Here is a 22,316-nt window from a genome sequence, read left to right on the forward strand (position 1 = left end):
CAGAGTGTTCTTACGGAAAAATCATATGTGTTTAACATTTTGTAGCAGAGCGTCTGAGGCAAATCTCAAAGATCAGGCATCTCATATCACAGCACAGCCTTCCAGTGAGCTAAAACATATCTTTCCTTCCCCTCCTCCTCCTCCTCCTCCTCCTCCTTGAACACTGCTTTCTAAGGTGGGACTAAACACTGCTGTTTTGACATTTTTATCTTGTATTTCTCTAACTATACTCTGAAAAGGTTGAATAACTTGTATGAATTTTGGTATGGTTCTGTAACATTGCTTCCTTGTGAACATATGTAGGAAACCAGGTTATGTATAAATACTAGAAAAGAATAAATGTTTAGGCCTATTCATTTTATCTTTTTTCAGTGTTTGGAAATTTTATAAGAAGAATGTTCTTCACTTCTTTCTCTGTGGCTTTGATGGTCCTGGTTTCCATGTCTCTTTTTTCCTTAAAAAACAAACAAAAACCTTTATGTTCCACATCCTGGGGATTCTTTGGTTCTGATGGACGTAGAAATATTCTTTCCAAGCATCTATTTTCCCCTTTAAAAGTCTTATTAAGTGTTCCCTTTCTCCAGTAACACTTATAGTAACACTTTTCCTAATGTGGAAGCAAAACTTAAGTAGATTGATCCACCATTAAGTAATTGTGCCAAGCATATTAGTCTGTCTTCAATTAAGCTATCATAGCTGTCCAAAGCTATGTTCTTGGCTTCTAAACTAGCCATAGACAGTATATGATGTAATAGCTACAGGTTACAGCAAAGAAAAGATTCAGAGGGGTTAGACTGAGTTCCTTAAAGAGCCAGATACGTTAGATTAAAAAAACCCTGAGTTCTTTCAGACAAGTGCATAGCCCAGCGTTCCACTGTACACACAATTTGGCCACATGCAGATGCTGTCCCATTGCTTTCAGTGTTGCAAAATGACCCCATGTATTCCACAGTTGGGCACTGCCATTGGTTGCATGGAACATTCCCTAATTCGTAGAGAGCAGGCCAGCTCCAGCTCATGTACATTGTCTCTTCATGCTCATTGCAAAGACAAGATTTTGTTGCTGCATTTTAGTGACTTCTCCATTTTGAGCTCTTTTGCTCTGGATCAACCCCAAGGTCACTATATTTTTGTGCTGAACAAGAAAGGTTACTTTCATTATTATTTTTCTTTCCCTTTTCTTTCTGGATAAGAGATTGATTCTTCATGTTTCACTGGAAGCATTGCTGAACCCAAGTAGCTTTTAATTTGTATGTGTCAGATCACTTCTTTTGAGCTTGTGAAGAAAATAGATTTGATGATAATACAGTATATGATTTGAATGTAAAGAATTTCATTCTAAATGGTATTTCATAGATTGGACTTAATTCTTACCCTTTCTCCCCCCCCCCCCCCCAATTGCATAGCACATTGACGTCTAAGCACAGCATAATTAACAGGTTTTGAATGTTGAAAAATGAGGCTTTTTGAATTACCTAATTATTTCTTTGCAGTATAAAAGATTTGTGCTCGTCAGTAAGAATTATTAGCATAGTGGGGCTTGTTAGTGGGCTTTAAAAATGTTTTTGTTTATTTGACTTGCCGCTGAATAAAGGCTGTTCATATTACAGAAAACATTTCAGGCAGTGCAGTGGCAGATGTTACCATTAATGTGAAGATCTAAATTGAGCCCCCTTATTTTGACATGTTATTTTCCCCCTGAGTGAGAAGTCGCTGTTTCCAGTTACAGTTATATATTTAATATTTTGACACTCCGCTGCAGAGGGATCTTAACATTTGAGCATTTATCTGTATATAGATTTTATTGGTAGAGGATCACCTTTGAAGCTAATGGTGAGATTATGAGAGACAGAGCTTTTTCTTTTAATTTCCAGTTTCCCCATGCCAAGTTTGTGAATTAAGGGCAGTAAATTGGGGGCAAGGTCAGAATCACATTGCCAGTATGAATTTAAATCATAATAATCCAGTGACTTGGTTTGAGTTTCCCATTAATTGTCTTTGTTTAAATTCGAAGCTGAAGGTATTTTCATTCCCATTGCAGGGGCTGACATTTGAGGAGGTAGAGAACTTCTTCACATTCTTGAAAAATATAAACGATGTGGATACAGCTTTAAGTTTTTATCACATGGCTGGAGCATCTCTCGATAAAGGTACTGAACATGTTGTACATCTGAAATTCTTTTCTTTAAAAGAACGATAGACTTACTTGTTCATATTACCACACCTTTCTTAAATTATAAATGTTGCGCTGTTTTAGGGTATAAAAACTTCTAAAATCATTAGTAGATTTATATTAAAATAGGGCAGGGCAGAACATTAGTCATGATCAATCACTGGCCTTCTGATTCACCAGCAGTCCCAACTAGTGGCTACTACTGTTAAATAGTGTATACAAACATTTAAGCTTCCTCCATGTAGAGAACAGTACATCAGGGATAGTTTATAGGCAAGACATCTTGGTATTGTGCTAGTTTTCTACATGCAGGGAGTTCTCTTTATGTAGGGCACCATTCAGGAATGAGTTGAAAACAGATTTTTTAAAATACAAGATTGTTATATTGTACTATTGTTATTGTTATTGTACTATTGTTACTGTTATTGTACTATTCTAATACTACATAAACTGGGAATAGCAAAAACATTTCCCCTCGTACAATCTAAAGTGGTACAGTCCAGTAAGGATTATACTACATGAATTGGCCAGTAATTGTGATGTGCTACAGATCAGCAAGTTTGCGCACCTCACAACCCGGATTAAGAAAAACATTTCACAAAGCCTCTTAACACTCATTCTAATTTCTAACATCTTAAATATTTGTGCCTATCTTGGCTGTAACTCAGTCCTCAGCTTCTCCAGGCACGCTGGTGAAGTAACATGACTGTGACCATGTTGTCTCTGGGTTACGTTGGGGATGCTATATTTGCATACGTCTTCTCCAGTGCTCAGTGCAGTCATCAGTGAGCTCAGCTGGAATTTTTGTGGGGAGGATGTGTCCTTTTTTGTGTCCTTCAATTTGTCCTTCAATTTACGATTGAATGTAGTCTGTCCTAATTTCCCATCTTCAGTACCAGCCAAAATCACATACTGGCATACCAAATGCAGGCAATATTTGCAATAGTACTAATGAATAAGTTATGTCATTTTCAGCAGATTTAGTTAAATTTCACTGCACAGCCTTGTTCCCTGTGCTAAAATATGCTCCAGCAGACTTAAAAAATTCCCCAAGTTGCTGCAAGACTTTCAGACTGTAAAAGGGATATTATAAAGGAGGCAGATTATAAATAATATAAAAAACCCAATATTTGCATACTTCCTGCTGATGTAAGCATTAATTTTTTACGCTGCCCCAATTCTGTGCGAGTGTTCCATGTTGTCAGTGTATATGGATGTAACAGAGGAAAGATGGAGCTTTTGAAGATGGAAGATGGAGGCACTTTGGGCATCCTGAGAGGGGGATTTGGCTGCTGTTTTGGAAAGGCAGTTTAATATTTTGTGATCAGGATTGAGGCAGTTACATATGTCTAATGAAGATTAATAATACTATTATTCAGGTAGTTTATTCTCAGTTCGGTGACATAGTACATTTATCTTAGCTTATACAATGTGCTCTCCTAAACAAATAAGCAGCTCCAATCATGTAAAATAAATGCTATGGTTGCTGTTTCTCACACAAGTACCTAAATAACATAGGAAGGCTAATCTTCCCTCTGGTAACATGCTGAATTAGAAATGGATTGAGTGATTGTCAAAACAGTACCTTTATTTGATCATTAAATATAATCCAAACATGCAGAAGGCTCTGTTTGTAAGAAATTTTGTAAATGGGGGAAAAAGTGAGAGGTGTACAAAGCAAGCCGAAGGATTGCCTGTTTCCCATTTCCCTCCTTCAACTGTATTAATTAATTGCCCCCTATAAATAATAAGAGTATGTATAGGATGTATATAATGTGTGAAACTAGATTTAAAAATGTCTTTTATTTTAATTTCAAACAATGGAATAACCATTTAAAAACCATATCCAGCAAAAAGCAACTACTTTTGTTTAGCTTCTATAGTGCATAATGTAGTTTGATGTGTTACAGTACTAAATGTATGGTACCACCTTACCTTCTATTTGTTTATTTATTTATTTATTTATTTATTACATTTCTATACCGCCCAATAGCCGGAGCTCTCTGGGCGGTTCACGAAAATTAAAAACATTCATAATATAAAACAACAGTATAAAACCATAATATAAAATACAATAAAAAAGCTCAACCAGATAAAAACAGCAGCAATGCAAAATTACAAATTTAAAACACCATGTTAAAATGTATTTATAGATTGTTAAAATGTTGGGAGAATAAAAAGGTCTTCACCTGGCGTCTAAAAGCATATAATGTAGGTGCCAAGCGAACCTTCTTAGGGAGCTCATTCCACAGCCGGGGTGCCACAGCAGAGAAGGCCCTCCTCCTGGTAGCCGCCTGCCTCACTTCCTTTGGCAGGGGCTCGCGGAGAAGGACCCCTGAAGATGACCTTAGGGTCCGGGTAGGTACATATGGGAGGAGGCGTTCCTTCAGATAACCTGGCCCCAAGCTGTTTAGGGCTTTAAATGTTAATACCAGCACTTTGAATCAGGCCTGGACCTGGACTGGCAGCCAATGAAGCTGGAAAAGGACTGGCGTAATGTGGTCTCGTCGGCCAGTCCCTGTTAGTAAAGGGGCTGCCCTGTTTTGTACCAGTTGAAGCTTCCGGACCGTTTTCAAAGGCAGCCCCACGTATAACGCATTGCAGTAATCCAAACGAGAGGTTATCAGAGCATGGATAACTGTAGCTAAGCTATCTCTGTCCAGATAAGGGTGCAGCTGGTATATCAGCCTGAGCTGGTAAAAGGTGCTTCTAACTGTTACTATCTGGTGAATAACGTCCATGATCTAGAAGAGCAAAATGCACCTTGGTTTTTCTGAGCGATTCTTTCCTGCTACAGAACCGCCAGACTGCTCTTTAAATTCTGTCATTTGTCCCATCTCTGCCAAAGCACGACTTGTGTAAGGAGAAAGTGCTGCCAGTGCATATGATATTCTCTTTCCCCACTTGCCTGCCCACGCAAATAGATGTTCCTTTTACACGGTTCTCACACCATATTGCCAGAGAGGTGTGTGCTTTTTAATTCCTCTTTTTCTAAAGGAGACTGTTGAAGCAGTTTTCCAGAAGAAAATGGTCACAGAAATTCATAGCCAGCCTTTCTGCTCTGAAGGCGTTTGGTATTCTTTTCTTAACCACAACTCAGTTCTGCGTAAAGCACATGCAAACAATTTTTATAAGTTGTCTCTATTATACCTTACAAAATATTTCATTTTTTCTTGCATTAAGGTATCCATCACATAAGTGTCCTATTTTATTTGGAGACTATACCCAACAGGTTGGATGATTCATCATCGTAAATAAATAAAAACAGACATTTTGGCTTCTGGGAACTTCCCCCATGAGCATTTAAAAAATGTTTTGCTGTTGTAATTGTAATATGTCCGATGTTCAGTAATTTCCAAGATAAAAAATATGATGAACAGTTGTGGATGTGATTGATAATTGTGAATATCTGGTGCTTCCTGCCTCCACACTTTGATCTGTTGTTTGAAATAGGATTTCCCTATCTTCTCCCCAGCACGCCCGCCCTGCCAGGCCAGATTAGGAACTTTTCCATAGGACAAGAGGAGATAAATTCTGTTTTGCATGAGCCATTGAAGACTTTGCAGATAGGAAAGGCAAGAAGTATTTCTTGCTCCCACAACAACTGCATCATGTTCAAAGCCATTCCAGGGCAAAGAAGTGAAAGAAATTTTCACTGAGTTCCAGTTAGAATGTGAACCAATAATTTCTATAAATACCGAGTGAGGCAAATAATCTGTGTTTTGAATGTTAGGATGATTGAGTCTGAGAAAGGCAAGGATCTGGCCAGTTTCCCACTCTGCATCAATAGCATGCTTGATGTTTTTTAATGAAGCAGACCAAATGCTGTGTTGATTCATTACACACAAGGCCCTCTGCGATTTGATCCTGCTGTGATAAAATATGGCCTCCTTCACTGAAGCCAAGAAATGGCTCCAGTTGGACAGACTGTAACTTCAAGGAAGAAATATTAGGAACAATCTCAATGAGGGAAGGGTTCCTTGGAAGTCATCACTTTTGTTCTGTTGCTGCTATTTTTCTCTCCACTGACAAGATATAAGGAACTACCTTAGACTGAATCAGGCTGCGTCCACTAGACCAAGACTGGTGGTCGCTCTCGCAAGCATTGGCAACTGGCGGTCAATCTGCTGAGAATAATGGAAGAGTCAAGGGCCTGTATGTGATTTTTTTTTTTGGCATTTATTTATTACTTCTATCAGCAGCATGTTCTGATGTACTGCTTCTACAGTCCTGGCCATGAAGAGAACTACCCTGGGTTCCATTTCACGTTGCTTCTGCCTTTCTTGACCAAGCTGTTAGTGGAGAATGAAATTAGTGTTTCAGTGCACCCACCCACCCCAAGTCTTTGAACATATCTGGGGTTCATGAATGTTATCACAGAATGTGGCCTGCTTTTGTATCTGTACATCAATGCAGTATTCCATTGAGACTTATAATTGTCAATCATTGTTGCCATCTATGTTGTTGATTTTAGCTGTTTTGAGCAACTGCTCCCATAATTGGCATTGAGTAATGCTTTATTCTTGAGAGAAAGTAGTGGTACCCTGTGGAGGAATATTTTTGCCACAATTGCAGGATACAGGCAGAGCATACTGGGATTTCTGCCATCTTTAGCTCTAGTGAACATTGAATTTTAGTCACGACCCATCATGAACTGACAGGACAATTTAACAAGTCTGCTGGAAACATTAATGCAATCCTAGTCATAACTCATGTTCCTACAGCTCCTTTAGAGAGGAAGATGTAAGGTTTGGATTGAAGCTTCAGGGGACTAAGAAATGCTGGAGATATGGAGAGAAGATTGATGGGTAAAACCCTTTTTGGTAATACATTTAAAACGCTAATCAGTGACCTTGAAGAAGGTTCCTGTTAATTAACTTTTTCATAGCAAACTGAAAATGACTCTGGTAAGAATGTTTGCTCCCAACCCCATTCCAAGCCCCACCATCAATTACCAGTACAATACATGACCTCTTTTCTGTTGAGAACTGCATTCCCTTGGGGGTAATCTGTTTGGGGCTGAATGCCAGTGGTGGGTGAGGGCAGAGTCTATTTGGACAGGGTCACTCTTCTCTCTCTCCCTTTTTCTTCCTGCCCAGTGGGCTACAGGGAAAGGAACAGATAGCTCTCGACAGAGGTCTGATCTGATTGCATACAGAGCAAGGCCGGCCCTACCATTAGGCAGATGCTGAAGAGCAGGGAGTAGTGGTGAGGTGTTGGAGGACACAGCTATGTGCTACTCAGCCTGCAATGTGTCCGCTAAGCTTGCTTGCTGCCCTCAGATCCGGAGAAGCTGTCCCATTGCCAGTGCTAGTCCCATCAGCTTCTATAAGTGAAATTGGGGCGGGGGGGCACCATCTTGTCCTTTGCCTCAAGCAGCAAAAGACCATGAACCAGTCCTGATGCAGGGGGCTTTTGAAATTAGCCCTAGGGCTTGCTCATCCTTTATTTAAGCAGAGGAGAACCAAAACTGTATTTGTGACAGACCTTTTAAACCTTCTTTGTGTTGGTAGAAACATTTTTATGGTAACATCTCATGAGCTCAGTATGCAAGTGATATACACTATTGTGGCTTAGCCAAAACTACTGCAACAACTTTTGGCATAGGATGAATATGTCTTTTCTCCTTTTCTGACTGATTTTTTTTTTGGGGGGTGCACACACACCTAGCTCATTAATCCTTATCACAGCAAAATGGCAACATTTGATGTGAAAATCGTAGCATACAAAAATTTGCCTCTGCCTTCAACATATTTTCCTGTTTCAGGGGTCTTTCTCTCTCTGTCTCTCTCACTTTCTTTCAGAATTGGGTGTTTTTAAGTGCCTAAGGATGCATTCCTATGTATGTTTAACAGAAAAAGTCCTACATCCCAGCATGCCCCAGTCTGAACATGCATAGGATTGCACCCAAAATTATATATGTAAAAACTTGAAAATTCTGATTTATTTTCTGGTTTTTTGTGTGCGAGTTGATTTCAAGTCAAGTCAACTTCTCCAAGTTCACTTAACTGTGTGGTTGCCCAGAAATCTGAGAACTCTGGGTGATTTAGTTGTTTACCTCTGGGACCAAGGCTCACAATTTGAAAGTTTTGAGTAGTGAATATGGTGTAGTCTATGAGAGTATATTTTTCTTCCTAAATTAAAAAAAAAAACTTTTTCCAGAGGTAGCAAAAAGAAAACAGTGTTTTCTAAGGAAAGTGGTTTGAAGTCCACTCCTCATATGAAAATATAATTATTTTTATCACTTCTACTCCAGGAACCTTATTTGTCCTGAATCTCCTAGACACATCACTTAACAATAGTTTTATTTTCTCAACTGTAATTGAACAATATTTTGAATACCTAAGCCTAGTTAGGAGTTGGCTGCAGATCAGGGTGTGGGTTTGTTGAGACATAGCTTGCCCTAACTATGGCCCTGTTCAGAAGACACCTTAAACCATGGTTTTAACCTCAGTGAATAAGGCAAAAAGCCTTATTTACCATGGTTAAAGTTATGGTTTAAGGTGTCTTCTGAACACGGCCCAGCTTTCTGGCTTAACCACCATGGTTAAAGCCATGGTTTAAGGTGTCTTCTGAATGGGGCCTATAAAATGCTACATCTGGACCCAGAAACCATGGTTAAAGCAACCTCTCCTCTTGCAAGATAACAAACAAGCCTCTCTGGTGTCTCCCCAAACATACAGTCTGCAAGAAAAGACTTATCTAGGTAAAATAAACTACTGTTTCACTTTATGTTATCTTAATCTGGGTAAAAGCAACAAGCCATGATTAATGCTAATTAATCATAGTTAAGCCAAGCATGGATTTGAACTCTGGTTTTCCTGCTTTGACCAATGCTCAATCCAGCTGTAATTATTAAAGTGTCAGTGCTGGAATACCCAAACATCATTTCTAAAAACCCAATTCAGTTGCCACAACTCTGGTATTAAATTAAATAGCTTTATAAAAAAAAACCCTCTTATTTGGAAAAAGAAAAAAGAGCCCCCAATTTACATGGGAAGTAAACCTTTTTAGTTGTTGGTGACATGACCAGATATGCCAAGGGTGGGCTGAATTGAAACCCATAAGAAGATAATTAAAAAGATAAAATGGAATTTATTTAAGGAAAGCATCAGAGTTTGCATAGCAATAAAAGGAAAAAAGGAGAATAATGGCAAACGCTTAAGAATAACAATATATGCTTCCTAGCTTATGATGTTTGACCAATAGTGCTCTGTTTTGTTCATTTAAAAACAAACAAAAAACCCACAGATTCCAGCCCATGCCTTCTCAGAACAAAAGTATGAAGAAGCAGAAGTCAACTCATTTTAGAAGGTATCCTCATCTGATCTTTATGCTAAGAGGATGCTTCCCTCAGGAACTCATGATAGCTCTATGTCCTCCAGGACCAGAGGCCACAGCATGTCTCTGAGTACCACTTTCTGGGGAATAGGAACAGGAGGATGCTATTACCCTCCTGTCCCGCCTATGGGTTTCTCAAAGGCATCTGGTTGGTCCCTGTAGGAAAGAGGATGTTGAACTAAACAGACCTTTGGTCTTATCCAACAGGGTTTTTCTTACATTCTGAAAAGAAAAGCTCTCCCATTCAATTGGTTGGGCAGAAAGGGTTTAACTAGTGAGAGCAAGAATTGACAAACTGTCCCAAATGGGAAAGAGGGAATATTAAATTTAGAATGAAAATCTAAGAGTAATTTCCTTTTATGCTACTCCATTCCCTTTTCAGCCTATGTGATTTATGAATCCACACCTGGCTCAGAGGAAGGAGTTGGTGCCTTTCAAAGACCCAAAACTTGCATTCATCAGCTATCAGAATAACCAAGGCGGGGAGGGGAATTGGGGACATTTGCTACTGAGTGACAGAGTTTGCACATACACATCCAAGCAAACAGGCTCTTTCTAATGTGACCTTATAGGCTTTGGAAAGCTGAGATGGCCTAAAAAGTAAGAATGGGGGCAGGGGAGGAATTTGAAAGTGGTTGAGTGAGTTGACCAAATTTTAAAAATGGAGGTAATTTCCTCTTTCTACACCACACTGGCTGTCGGTGGGAATGTTATTATCAAATCATACTATTATTGGAAAATGTCATGCAGGGAAGGATGAATACAAGTAACTAGACTGCAGAAGAGTGGTATTGCCAAGTCATTCCCTGACCCTGAGAGATAAAGCACTACTGAGATTAGCAGCTTTCACATTGTAACTTCTGTTGATAAAGCTTAAGATCTGGCTAGACTCTTTTAATGCTTTTTTTGGTGTGTAGAGGACAGTTTATACAGTAGATTTGAAGCATTAGCTTTAAAGCCACAATCAGAATTTGAAGAAAGAAAAATGGCATTATGTGTCAATTCACAATGCAACTGGTGTAAAATAAGGTGTTACACATGTTGACAATTTTCAGTCAGTGATGGGAAATAAGTTTTAAAAATACAGGCTTCAGAACAAAATGTAAATAACATTAAGATTCTAGTTGGATTTGATCTGAAAAGACAGACATTGTACATTAAAAACCTTGAATATTAAAATCTTTGTTTTATGAGGGCACTTTCTCTAGAGAAACCAGCTTTTCTTTCTTAAGCCTGGAAAGCCTCTTTGTTTCAAGGCTGACTTGAATTTTATCTTTGCCATCAAGACTGTAGCATGATTTAGAGAGCATTCACAAAAAGAAAAAGAAAAAAACCAAATTGCTGTGGGATTCATTATTGCCGTTCCAAAATAACAACAACAAAGCTGTCAAAAAGAGTATAAATAGATGGGGAAAGAAAATAGGCAAAATATTATCTTGGCATTCAGTGAAACGTGGGGGAGACTAGAAGGATTTCTAGCAGCCTTAGAGTTAAGTACGGAAGCATGTCAATCAGTTAATATCAAAAGCAAGCAAAGGGAATATTGTATGGTTGGATTAGAGAAAGGTTGTTGTGATTGACTAAGGAAAGTGTTAAATTAAAGCTATAAAAGCCATGACTGTGAAAAGCAAATGAACTCACATTGGCTAACAACAAGAATGAATCAAATAGCATGTTACAATGTTTTGAGGGGGGGGGAATGACAGCTCAGCAGAACAAGTGTCAGTAATAATTAGTGGAATGTTATTCAGTTAATGCTTTTATTATGCTATATCAAATAATTTACAGCTTGATTGTATTCTGCATACCGTAATGATTGCAGGGCGTAAACATGGATGTGTAAAGGCAGCTGAAGTGGCATTCTGTCCCTGACAAGTCGGATAAGAATACTAAAAATCCTCCTGACCTCTTAGTATAGTATTTTCTGTCTCAACATTGCACAAACACAAAGGCAGCAAGACTGCTCTGCTGTCCCTTCAGATACGGCTCATTGGGTTCTCCATCTCTGTCCTTCAAAAGCTGTTGTCCTATATAGTTGGACTGGACTCCCTCAATCTTGGCAGAGCAGTGCTAACATTGCTGCTCCAGCACAGATCACAAGCTTAATTCATGGTGTAAAGCAAGGGCCCTGTATCATTAATGGTGGACACGCTGACTGGATTCAGACAATCATAGCAGGTGAAGAAGCCATTGTGGCTGCTCCCACCACCACCATGCGTGTGGTAACCATTTGCATTGTTCCCCACGCTGCAGCGTGGGTTGGCATGTCAACCAAACCCCACACACAACACAGCAAGGAGACATCATATCCATGCTACACTCCATGACGTGCAGTAGAAGTTGTAGAGTGGTAAGAAAAACTTCCCCCTGCCGCACGCCAGTTTCAGACAACATGCCAGCCCTCACTGCAGCACAGGGAATAATGCGGGGGGGGGGCAGCCACAATGGCTTCTTCCCCCACTGTGATTGTCCAAACGCGCCCACTCTACACAACAGTGAGAGATAACCAAGTCAAGATGGATTTGCTTTTGCTTTTCAGTGAGTAAATGCCTTGATTTGGGCGACATAAGCCATTGTGGTGTAGTGATTAGAGTATTGGACTGGGAGCCGGGAGATCTGGGTTTTAGTCCCCACTCTTATTATTATTATTATTTATTTATATAGCACCATCAATGTACATGGTGCTGTACAGATAACACAATAAATAGCAGGACCCTGCCGCGTAGGCTTACAATCTAATAAGTTGTAGTAAACAATAAAGAGGGAAGGAGAATGCGAACAGGCACAGGGAAGTGTAAACAGGCACCGGGTAGGGTGAAGCTAAACAGTATAGAGTCAGAACAGACTCAATATTTGAAGGCTATAGGGAAAAGAAAAGTTTTTAGCTGAGTTTTAAAAGCAGTGATTGAGTTGGTAGTTCTCAAGTGTTCTGGAAGAGCGTTCCAGGCATAAGGGGCAGCAGAAGAAAAAGGACGAAGCCGAGTAAGGGAAGTGGAGGTCCTTGGGCAGGTGAGAAGCATGGCATCAGAGGAGCGGAGAGATAGTGTGAGATGAGAGAAGAGAGATAGGCAGGAGCTAGACCGTGAAGAGCTTTGAAGGTCAGCAGGAGAAGTTTATATTGGATTCTGGAGTGAGTTGGAAGCCAATGAAGAGATTTCAGAAGTGGAGTGACATGGTCAGAGCGGCGGGCCAAGAAGATACAGATTCTCAGCCCAAACCACATCACAGGGTTGTAGTTGTGAGGATAAAATGGAGAGGAGGAGGCTTATGTACGTCTTCTTGGGTTCCTTGGAGGAAAAAAGGTGGGATAGAAATGAAATAAATAGTAAGCCGGTAGCTTTGGGTGAAATTTACAATTGTGTTGTCTCTCTGACTCCCTGCACTGAAGTTCTGTAGAACTGAGGAAGCCAACAAGAAGGAAAGGAAATTCTTGAAGTTTATTAAATGCCATGTATGTAATAACAGACATCTAAAGTCAGTTAAGGGTGATTTTTAAAATGCTTTATATCGCATATATTGATAGAGATGTATATTGTTAATATGCGCATTTTCATTCTGCTAATCTTCAGAATGCATACAATGTAATCCACTACTGAATGAAGACCCTTTGGGGCATTATACATCAATTGCATGAATTGAATGAAGCCTTTCTCTGGTGTTGTAGGCACTTATAGTTTTGATGAGGATTGTAGCATTGTTGTACACACTGATAAGAACTGAAGTGCAAAACAACTGGAGGACACCACTTTGGGGAAGTGTGGTTTAACACAATGGCTCCTGTTCTACAAATTTTCCTTTGAACTTTAATTTAGTTTTGTGAAGCAGAGCATTCATTCACTCACAGCAGTCTAAAAATCACAGTTTAGTTAGAATTATTTCACTGTTTTAAGCTTCAACCACTCCTCCCTCCCTTTTTTTATAGCAGAAAATAAGATGGTCCAGATCGGATCACCCTTGACATAACTGCTATAGAAATCGTTTTGAATCAAAGGCAATAACATGGATGTATTCTCCAAGAGCTGGTGCCTCTTCTCTTCACTTCTCCATTCAATTTCATTGCTGCGTTTTATTTATCCATTAGAGAGTCTAAAATTGGCTTGTTTTTCTACCTGCAGAAGCCAAAGTTTACTCAAACTCATAGCAGTGATATTTCTTCAGACCTTCTACCCCTGTTCAGGTTGCTTTGGCTTATGGATCCGTTCTCTCTTCCCACCCCAAAAGAGCAGAGATTGGAAACATTTTGAGTATTCGCAATATTTTTAGCACGAAATTCCGGTTGCACCCAGCTCGTGCCAGGTTTGTAAGGACAGTGTGCAAGATGAAGACAAGACAAAAATCTATCACTAGAGGGTGCGGCAATGGAATTCCAGTGTTGGTGAGAACAATGATCAAGCCAGCAAAAATCACAGACGTTTTTGCTGAGATTGCAACTGGGCAGGGGAGGCTAACATCCCCCCCTCCCGGTGCAAGCCTAGTATTAAATTTACTAAAAACGACATGATTAGTGTCATGTGTAGTTATGGTTGTAGGGCTGACAAGATGTGTATCATTAAACATGCCCATTTTGCCTATAAGGCAGTGGTGGTGAGTTCTACTTTGATACCAGAATGAACACATAGGGGAGAGGAGTGAGATCTGCTCCCTCCACCAACTTACCTCACCACACTCAGCTGCTTTAAGCCTTTATGTAAACCACCCAGAGAGCTTCGGCTATGGGGCGGTATACAAATGCAATAAATAATAGCTAGCTGTACCCGGCGTAAAATACACCAGTATAGCATATCTTAAAGTTTATTAATTAAATATCATCGCGGGAGCGTGGGCTGCTTGGAGGCCACCAATACAGCGCCGTCTGGCAGACCTGGGGGGCAGGGAGGTCGGGGGAGTGGGTGTCCCCCTCTCCCCGGGGTTCCTGTCAGCCTTGGGCCACCCGCCCGCCCAGCTTGAATGAGATTAGGCCAGGGCCTGGGCTCGCAGCAGGCGAGCGGCCTCCCACCCGGCCACCAAGGGCCCCGGCCGTGCCTCGCTCATGCTCCGGACCGTGGCACTGCCCCCTTCGTGGGGGGGGGCAAGAGGCAGAAAGGGAGGTAGGATTACCTTGGAAAGCCCAGAGGAGTTGGGCGAGGGACTTTGCAACCTGTATCAGCTGAAGCCTGTATGGAAACATACCTATAATAATAATTGTCCCCCTGCCCAGAAGAAGAACACTTGTTGAACATTTACCTCTCCTCCCCCCATCCTGATCTTGAAAGTGATTAAAGTTCACACCCAAACACCAGACCAGCAGCAAATGGGAGGACCGTGGGTGTGCTTTGGTTACATACAGATGTTGCAAAAGGCGGGGGGGGGGGACTTACAAGGATGTCCTGCAAACTGGGTTGTCAGAGCACACTTGCTGGGCTGTCCTTAGAAGAGCTATTAAGCATTAGTTCACATGATGACTTTCATAATTAATTAAAAGCTAACATCTTTTCAACTATCCCACACTAATGAGCTTTCTTTCAGGCATTCAGACAGGAGCTAGCATTCCAGGTTAGCCAATTTGGGCATGTCCTGAGAAGCATTAACAAGCAATGAGCCTGCTGTATTCTAGGCCAAGTGCTATATTAGCGGTTTGCAGCTTTCCTTTATTTATGGCAAGGCAAGCATCCAATTTGCACAGCTTCTGCAACTGCAGGATGTTTTCAAAACTTGCCAACTTGAAAATCCAAGTGGACACGTTACTTTACATCAGTAGTACAGAATATTTGCCGGTGAGTGGGGGAGGCAGATGAATCCCCTCCCCACAAGCCTTCTGCAGACTTGGGGCATGGCCACAACCATTGCTGGCAATGGGTACAGCCACAATCATTGATGTAATCATCTCACCCATTTTGCCTTTTTCTGTACTGGGAGCATGGAGAAAGGGACTTGGTTGGCATTCCCAGTGCTGGCTAAATCCCTGGCTTTGTCCAGCATGCATCATCTGCATGTGGTGATGCGTGCTGCACAAAGCCACTTGGCCAATTGTGCCCATGGCGTCGCATACCACATGCCATCCAAAGCCACTTGGCCAGTGCTGGAAAGAGCAACTCCTCCTCCTAGCGCCAGCCAAGTCCTCCCAGCTGTCCACATCTTTGCTTTTGGCTCCGACGAGAGATAATGGTGAATTCTTTCAGGGAACAGGGTTTGAACTCCAAGGCTCGCCCCTGGACGAACCCAAAGGAGCTCCTTGAGTTGGTGGTTCCGCAACCCTGCATTACCTGTTAGCAGCATGAGTAAATTCTCCTTGCATAGCAGACAGTTAGATTCTTTCAGTGGTGTTTAATTCTTGCAGCCTTGCTCTAGGCTGCAAGTTGATTAGTATGTATGTAGGCTACTTTAAATAGCACATTAGTGACCTGAAATTCATGTCCTAGACATCCCTAGATGGTACAGAGGATACCTGTCGAATGTAAAGTTTGAAAGCCATCCCAAGAGGAGTGGTAGCAAGTCTGTGCCAAGTTATTAGCTGTGAAAGGAGGCTCATCAACAACATTATGCAGAGGTGTGCTTGCCCCATCTGTTTTGTGTCAGCCTGGGCCCAAGATTCATTAGGCATTGGGACAATAACAAACTGTTTTTGCTCATGTACCCTAGAAGCACTCTGGAAGGAGGATCAGAGCATAAAGAACATCAATGCTTTCTCTGTTGTTGTTGGGCATGTCCTTATCAACTTTAATAGGAAGGTGAGGCCTGACTAGCACTCACTATTGCGTGACAATGTGTGCAAGAATCCTGGGATCAATTGCCTCGGACTACCTTATAGAGGTTAACAGGGTTGGGAAGGAGGTGGCGTGGAGAAACAAATTCAGCTGTTCTAATTTAATTATGATTCATGGGTATTTGAGGCATATACAAATAGGCTGTGTCACGAAAGGGCGTTGCAGAGCCCTTTTTGGGAGGACTGATTGCCTTCATCCAGTGCATCCATTAGCTTGAATTACAGTTCATTATCAAGTCAAATGCCTTGCATCTACCCAAATGTGATTTATGCCTGGGGGAGCAGTGCGATGAAAGGCATGTTTTCAGATACATCGGGTGCGTGTTTTATCATTTTTAATAGCTAAAACACTGGCAAGCTGTAAATGGACAGGACGTTTTCCCTCGATGTATCTATATACTCCTATACTCATTTTCTCCTTGAAACCTTGAGTGATGCAGCATAATTAACCATGTGGCTGTGTGTGAGTGTTGGTTACACATAATGAGGTTCCCCTGCTGTTCACTTGGCAAAAGACTGATTCACAATTGTTTAGCCCAGCTGAGCCAGGTTTCCGACAGAAATGACTTGGGAAATAGCTTCTTGTGTTTCCTAGAGCAAATTTTGCAACTCTCTCTGCCCGCTCACATGCATTCGCAGGCATCAATATATGGTACGAAGAGTGCCTGCGAAATACCGGGGATGTGCAGCGGAGTTTTTTCTGTGGTCATATATAAAGGAGCTTTGCCTGGGCATAGCGGGAAAATGTTTAGAGCATTAAAGCTATAGTTCCCTAAAGGTTAAAAACAAATACATCACAATGCAGTAAGTGCAGCATGATATACCCCTGAGGTTTTCTCCGCTTTCACCTTGGGAGTAAATCCTTGGAAACAAAGGTTTCTGCCAGGTCAGTCTGTTTTCCCATCTAGGCTACTATTGTCTCTGCTCACTGGCAGCTTCTCCCCAGGGTTGCCCCACCTGCTACCTGAGCCTTTTTTAACTAGAGATCCCTGGGCTTGAACAGAATTTCTCTGTATGCAGAACTCCACCAAGCTGCTTTCCCACCATGCGCTTTCATAGCTGGCAACAGGAATGCTGTGTATTTGTGGCCTTCTGAATTGCACTGAGTTTACAGGGTTGTGTAAATTGACATCCTCGGGGCTCTATCTTGCCTTATGTTTGAAATACACAAAAGCAGAAACAAGGGGCATGTCTACACGAGTCGTTATCCTGGGGATCACCCTGGGATTATCCCTGTCCGTCCACAAGGCTCACTGGGGATCCCGGGGGCACGGAGGGAAGATCCCTGCATTTCCCAGGATGACTGGGACAGCATTAATCCCGACTTTTCCCACGGTCTCGGGATCGTCCCAAGACTGCAGGAGGTGTGGGCAGCTGTCCCGGTTTTGTCCTGGCTCCTTGCAAATAGACACAAGGAGCCTGGCACGGAGCTCCTCAGGTGCTCCATGCCCATCGAGGGAGGGGAGCGGTTTTTTAAAATTTATTTACCTTCTTATTTTCGCTGGAGCGCTCGTGTGCTTTCTTCTTTCTCGCTTCTTTCTTTAAAAAAATGGCTGCCACGATGCCTGGGATGTCGCACAGCCGCGTGTGCACTGAGGGGGAGGATCTCGCAATCAGAAAATCGTGAGATCCTCCTCCCTCCCTCCCAGAATGCTGGGAGGTCTAGACATGGCCATGAAGGTCTCATATCTAAATGCAAATGTTGTGTTCAGTGGTTAAGATTGGAAAGACCCAGGTTCAAATCCCTGCTCCACCACAAGGCTCACTGGGTGACCCTGGACCAGTCAAACTCTCTCAGGCTTACCCACCTCACAGGGGACAAAATGTTGTGAGGACAAACAAAGGTTAGAAAATCCCAGAATTATGAGTGGCTTGCTTGGATGTAGCAGGAGAAGACGTCTGAATGAGTTGCCCATTTCCCCTGAAAACAGAAGTCTGGAGAAAATCAGCAATGTGGCTGTGGGATGTGTGTGTGTGTGTGTGTGTGTGTGATTTTTCCAGTGCCTGTGCTTTTAAATGTTAGTCTTGGTGCCCTTGGCAGATTAGGGCCTTCTGTTATATTGAACAGCAAATTTCCTGTTCTCCTTGTAACCATGCTCCCGTTCTTCAGGTCATTAAGCTCAAGGAAGACATTGGCCTGCTTTGCACCACTGAACATGAAGAAATCAAAGGGTTTAGGTCATGGCTGGCTCTGCAGGGCTTTACCTTTCATTGCGATGAAATCTGTAACGGGAAACAGTATTTCTGCAAGCCTACTGTCCTGCTTAGCACAGGTGTGGGTGGAAAGAAAATAATGAAGGCAATCATAGGAGAGCAAATAAAAAGTGTAGGTAGAAAAAAAATCTGAATAAGCAGTTCTGTAGATTTCCTTAACATAAGAGAGTGCAATTATTATTATTATCTTAAGAAACTAAATTGTAATTGTTTGGTTCATTCACCAACCATTAATATTCTGTAGTCAATAAATCTGGTGTTGAGGTTTCTTTGCTCTTCATAAAAGTAATTGACTAGTTATTATTTATTATTATTTATTACATTTCTATACCGCCCAACAGCCAGAACTCCCTGGGCGGTTACATTTTTTTTTTTATCACAGATAGGTATGTGATGACTGGTAGTTTTGTTCAGGGAATAGATACTTTGTCCCCAGAATTCTACCTGGAAAGACAGGTAGCCACATCCAAACAATCCTTGGAACTATTAATTCAAGAACCATGTCCATCCTTGCTCCATTGGGTGCAAGGGTAGGAGATTAGAAGCTTCTGCTTCTACCTAGCAGAAATACATCATTTGCCATTTCGTTGTCAAGCCAGAATTGAAACTGGCTTGGGATCCTATGAGGGCAGCAAGGAGTACTACTTAGGGCTGGTTCGCTAGGTCATCATAGGCTATTTAACCCACAATGACCCGCGGTGTGTGCTGGGACACATGCAGCCACCATTTTGAATATGAAACCCCTGATCAGGCTGATGGGGGTTGCACTATGTCATGTGAAGATAGCCACTGTGGGTTATGAGAGGGTTTCTTAACGCCAAAATAACCCACAATGGCTGGGTGTTACATACACTGCAGCTCATTGTATGTTAGGTCTTTTTCTCAAAACAACAACCTGTCATTCTTTCTGAAGTGATTCCCTCAGAATAGGCCTCAGGCCTGCATATTCCCTCCTGTTCCATTCCCTCCACTTCCCTCACAATCGGAAGAAGTGAATGAATGATGTGAGAAGCTCCCACATCAGAGTTGGAGAAACCATCCATTCAAACATATAGTATTCCTGACCCTGTGACTTGGATCTGTCTGTTAATTCATTTTTCCCCTCCCTTGAGGGGAGTGGGGGAGGGACAGCAAAGGAAGCTGGTCAGCCCATAGGCCGTCTCTTGATGTATATAATTCCAGGTGAGACATATTGTCTGAACAGGCCCTCAGTGAGGTGTAGAGCAAAGCTACTCAAGAATCCCACACTGTTTAAAATCAGCCCTTGTATAAGCACTGTTTGGGCATTTTCCACTCACATGGAAGATTCTAAATCATTCTTCAGTCCTTTACCCCACAGTGTTCGACCCTAACTCTCCCCCTCACATGATGTTAATTGCAGAGGAGGGGCAATAAGTACAACCACACTTAGAGTACAGTGTACAGTTCTGGTCACCACACCTTTAAAAAAGTGTATTATAGAGCTAGAAAAAGTTCAGAAAGGGGCAACTAAAATGATTAAAGGGCTGGAGCATCTCCCCTATGAGGGAAGGTTACACCAACTGGGATTGCTTAGCTTGGAGAAGAGGAGGCTAAGGGTAGACATGATAGAGGTGTGTGAAATTATGCATGGTATGTAGAATGTGGATAGGAAGACATTTTTCTCCCTCTCTCAAAATACTAGAACCCAGGGTCATCCCATGAAACTGATTGGTAGGAGATCCAGGACAAATAAAAGAAAGTATTTCTTCACATAGCGCATAGTTAAGTTATGGAACTCGCTACCACAGGATGTGGTGATGGCCACCAATCTGGATGGCTTTAAAAGGGGGTTGGATAAGTTCCTGGAGGAGAAGGCTATCAATGGCTACTAGCCTTGATGGTTGTGTGCTATCTCCAGTATTCGAGGCAATAAGCCTGTGTGCACCAGTTGCTGGGGAACATGGGTGGGAGGGTGCTGTTGCACCATGTCCTGTTTGTTCATCCCTGGCCGATGGCTGGTTGGCCACTGTGTGAACAGAGTGCTGGACTAGATGGACCCTTGGTCTGATCCATCATGGCACTTATGTTTTTAATAATGGCTGAATGCCCCCACTCTCTCTCTCTCTCTCTCTCTCTCTCTCTCACTCTCTCTCTCTCTCTCTCTCTCTCACACACACACACACACACACACACTTGTGTGTGTGTGTGTGTGTGTGTGTGTGTGTGTTTAAACTTAAAACCCTGTGGGTGATAAGTAGCTGCAGAGAAGCATGTTTATCCAGGCCCTAGGTATGCAGTCTTGTTTTATGAATGCTTATAAAAAAAATACTTATGAAATCTATAATGAATCTCTGTGTTTCTCATTAAACGTACTCCATTTATTACACAGAAATTATCCCCGACAAATTTGTTTGTGAAGGCACTTAGCCATATTTGGGCATTTTAGATCTCCGGTTATTACTAATCCTACAAATTGCAAACATGATTATGAATTCTGTTGACTGATTGCTCTCATTTCCTCAGGGATTACTTTTGTTCTTCCTCAGGGTTTAGGAAGAACAAAATGGGCTTCACTTATAATTTCTCATTTTCTTTATTATCCCTTGAATGTTTGGGGTGAAATTCTCTCAGCGGCTACCAACATCTAGAATTCCTAAGATGTGTGTTTTGGTTGGGGAGGGGGAGAAATCTGTCTTCGGATGGGTTTGTCTGTATAAGCACAGTAAATACACAAAATGGCCATTTGGAGTACAATATATTGCTTCACCTACGGAAAAGAGATTTAAAGAGTCGTAAGGGTCAAGCTCTTTGATGTATAGGCATTAATTCACCAGGATCCTCTCCTGTGCAACCCCCATACACACAGATTGAAGCGCTGCAAGGAGTATAGGTGTGCTCCCATTTTTTTCCCAGTGAGACCAGTCCTTCCTGGTGAGCTTTGCTTCTAGGACCAAGCCACCTGTATCCTTCCGAACATATGAGATGGTGGTCTTCGTTTTCACTTTTGCTGGGCCCACCCATCTCTCCCCCAATTTCTCAACTGCCTTCTCAAATGGGCTGTAATGAAATGCCCATCAGCAGAACGGCAGGCTGCATCTCTTATGATTGGCTTCAGCAGTGCAGTTCGATGAGAAATTACATGAGAAATTACACCTTTTACCCATCCAGCTACCAAGTGCTTTTAGTATTGAAGTACTTGTCAGTTCAGGACAAAGTTAGAGAATGGGTGGGTTGAGGGACATGATATCCCATTTCAGGTGTGTTTAGGGACTAAATCATCAGAAGTATCAGTAGGGTCAGTGTTGGTCCTTCATTCTTTAGTGGATTGATATCTGACAAGCACTGTATTCTCATTGTTCTTTCAGACACTATGCAGCAGGTAGCCAAGACAGTGGCGAAAGTGGAGCTGTCGGACCATGTGTGTGATGTGGTGTTTGCTCTTTTTGACTGTGATGGTGAGTATTGTCCATTTAAACCACAGGTTTTGAACTTCTTTCACCCTGAGAGTTGAGTTCTGTTTCTGAAAAGCTTTTGGAGCCGCATTCCAGTAGTGGGCAGGGCCGAAAAGTGGTGGGGTCATAAAAGCCGGCATATTACAGTATAAAGCACTTCCTGCCAGTAACTGGAGCAGCATTTTAACCTTTTAGAATGTGAGAAAAGCACACCAAAAGCCAGGAAGCCACTAAACGTTTGGCAGTTGGGAAAAAGGAGAAAGAGAGATCATTTAAATCGGGGGTGTTGAACCTCAGTCCTGTGGGCCAAATCCAGCCTTCCAGGGTTCTCCAGATGGCCATGCCCCTTTCCCCTGAGAGGAAAATTTGAATCCCAGGGAGGACAGATTTGGCCCATGGGACTGGAGGTTCGGCACCCCTGATTTAAGCAGTC

General features: G+C 41.9%; 1 protein-coding gene across 1 annotated transcript in view; it reads left to right on the forward strand.

Annotated features, from left to right (window-relative positions):
* Positions 1-22,316, forward strand: part of MICU1 (mitochondrial calcium uptake 1) — a 170,675-nt gene that overhangs the window by 138,287 nt on the left and 10,072 nt on the right. Inside the window, exons 10-11 of the mRNA XM_063132984.1 lie at positions 2,042-2,150; positions 21,797-21,886. Of these exons, the coding sequence (XP_062989054.1) occupies positions 2,042-2,150; positions 21,797-21,886 (199 nt within the window). The remainder of the gene's footprint in view (positions 1-2,041; positions 2,151-21,796; positions 21,887-22,316) is intronic.

Source organism: Elgaria multicarinata, chromosome 8 (genome assembly GCF_023053635.1).
Source record: "Elgaria multicarinata webbii isolate HBS135686 ecotype San Diego chromosome 8, rElgMul1.1.pri, whole genome shotgun sequence".
NCBI classification, from domain to species: Eukaryota; Metazoa; Chordata; class Lepidosauria; order Squamata; family Anguidae; genus Elgaria; species Elgaria multicarinata.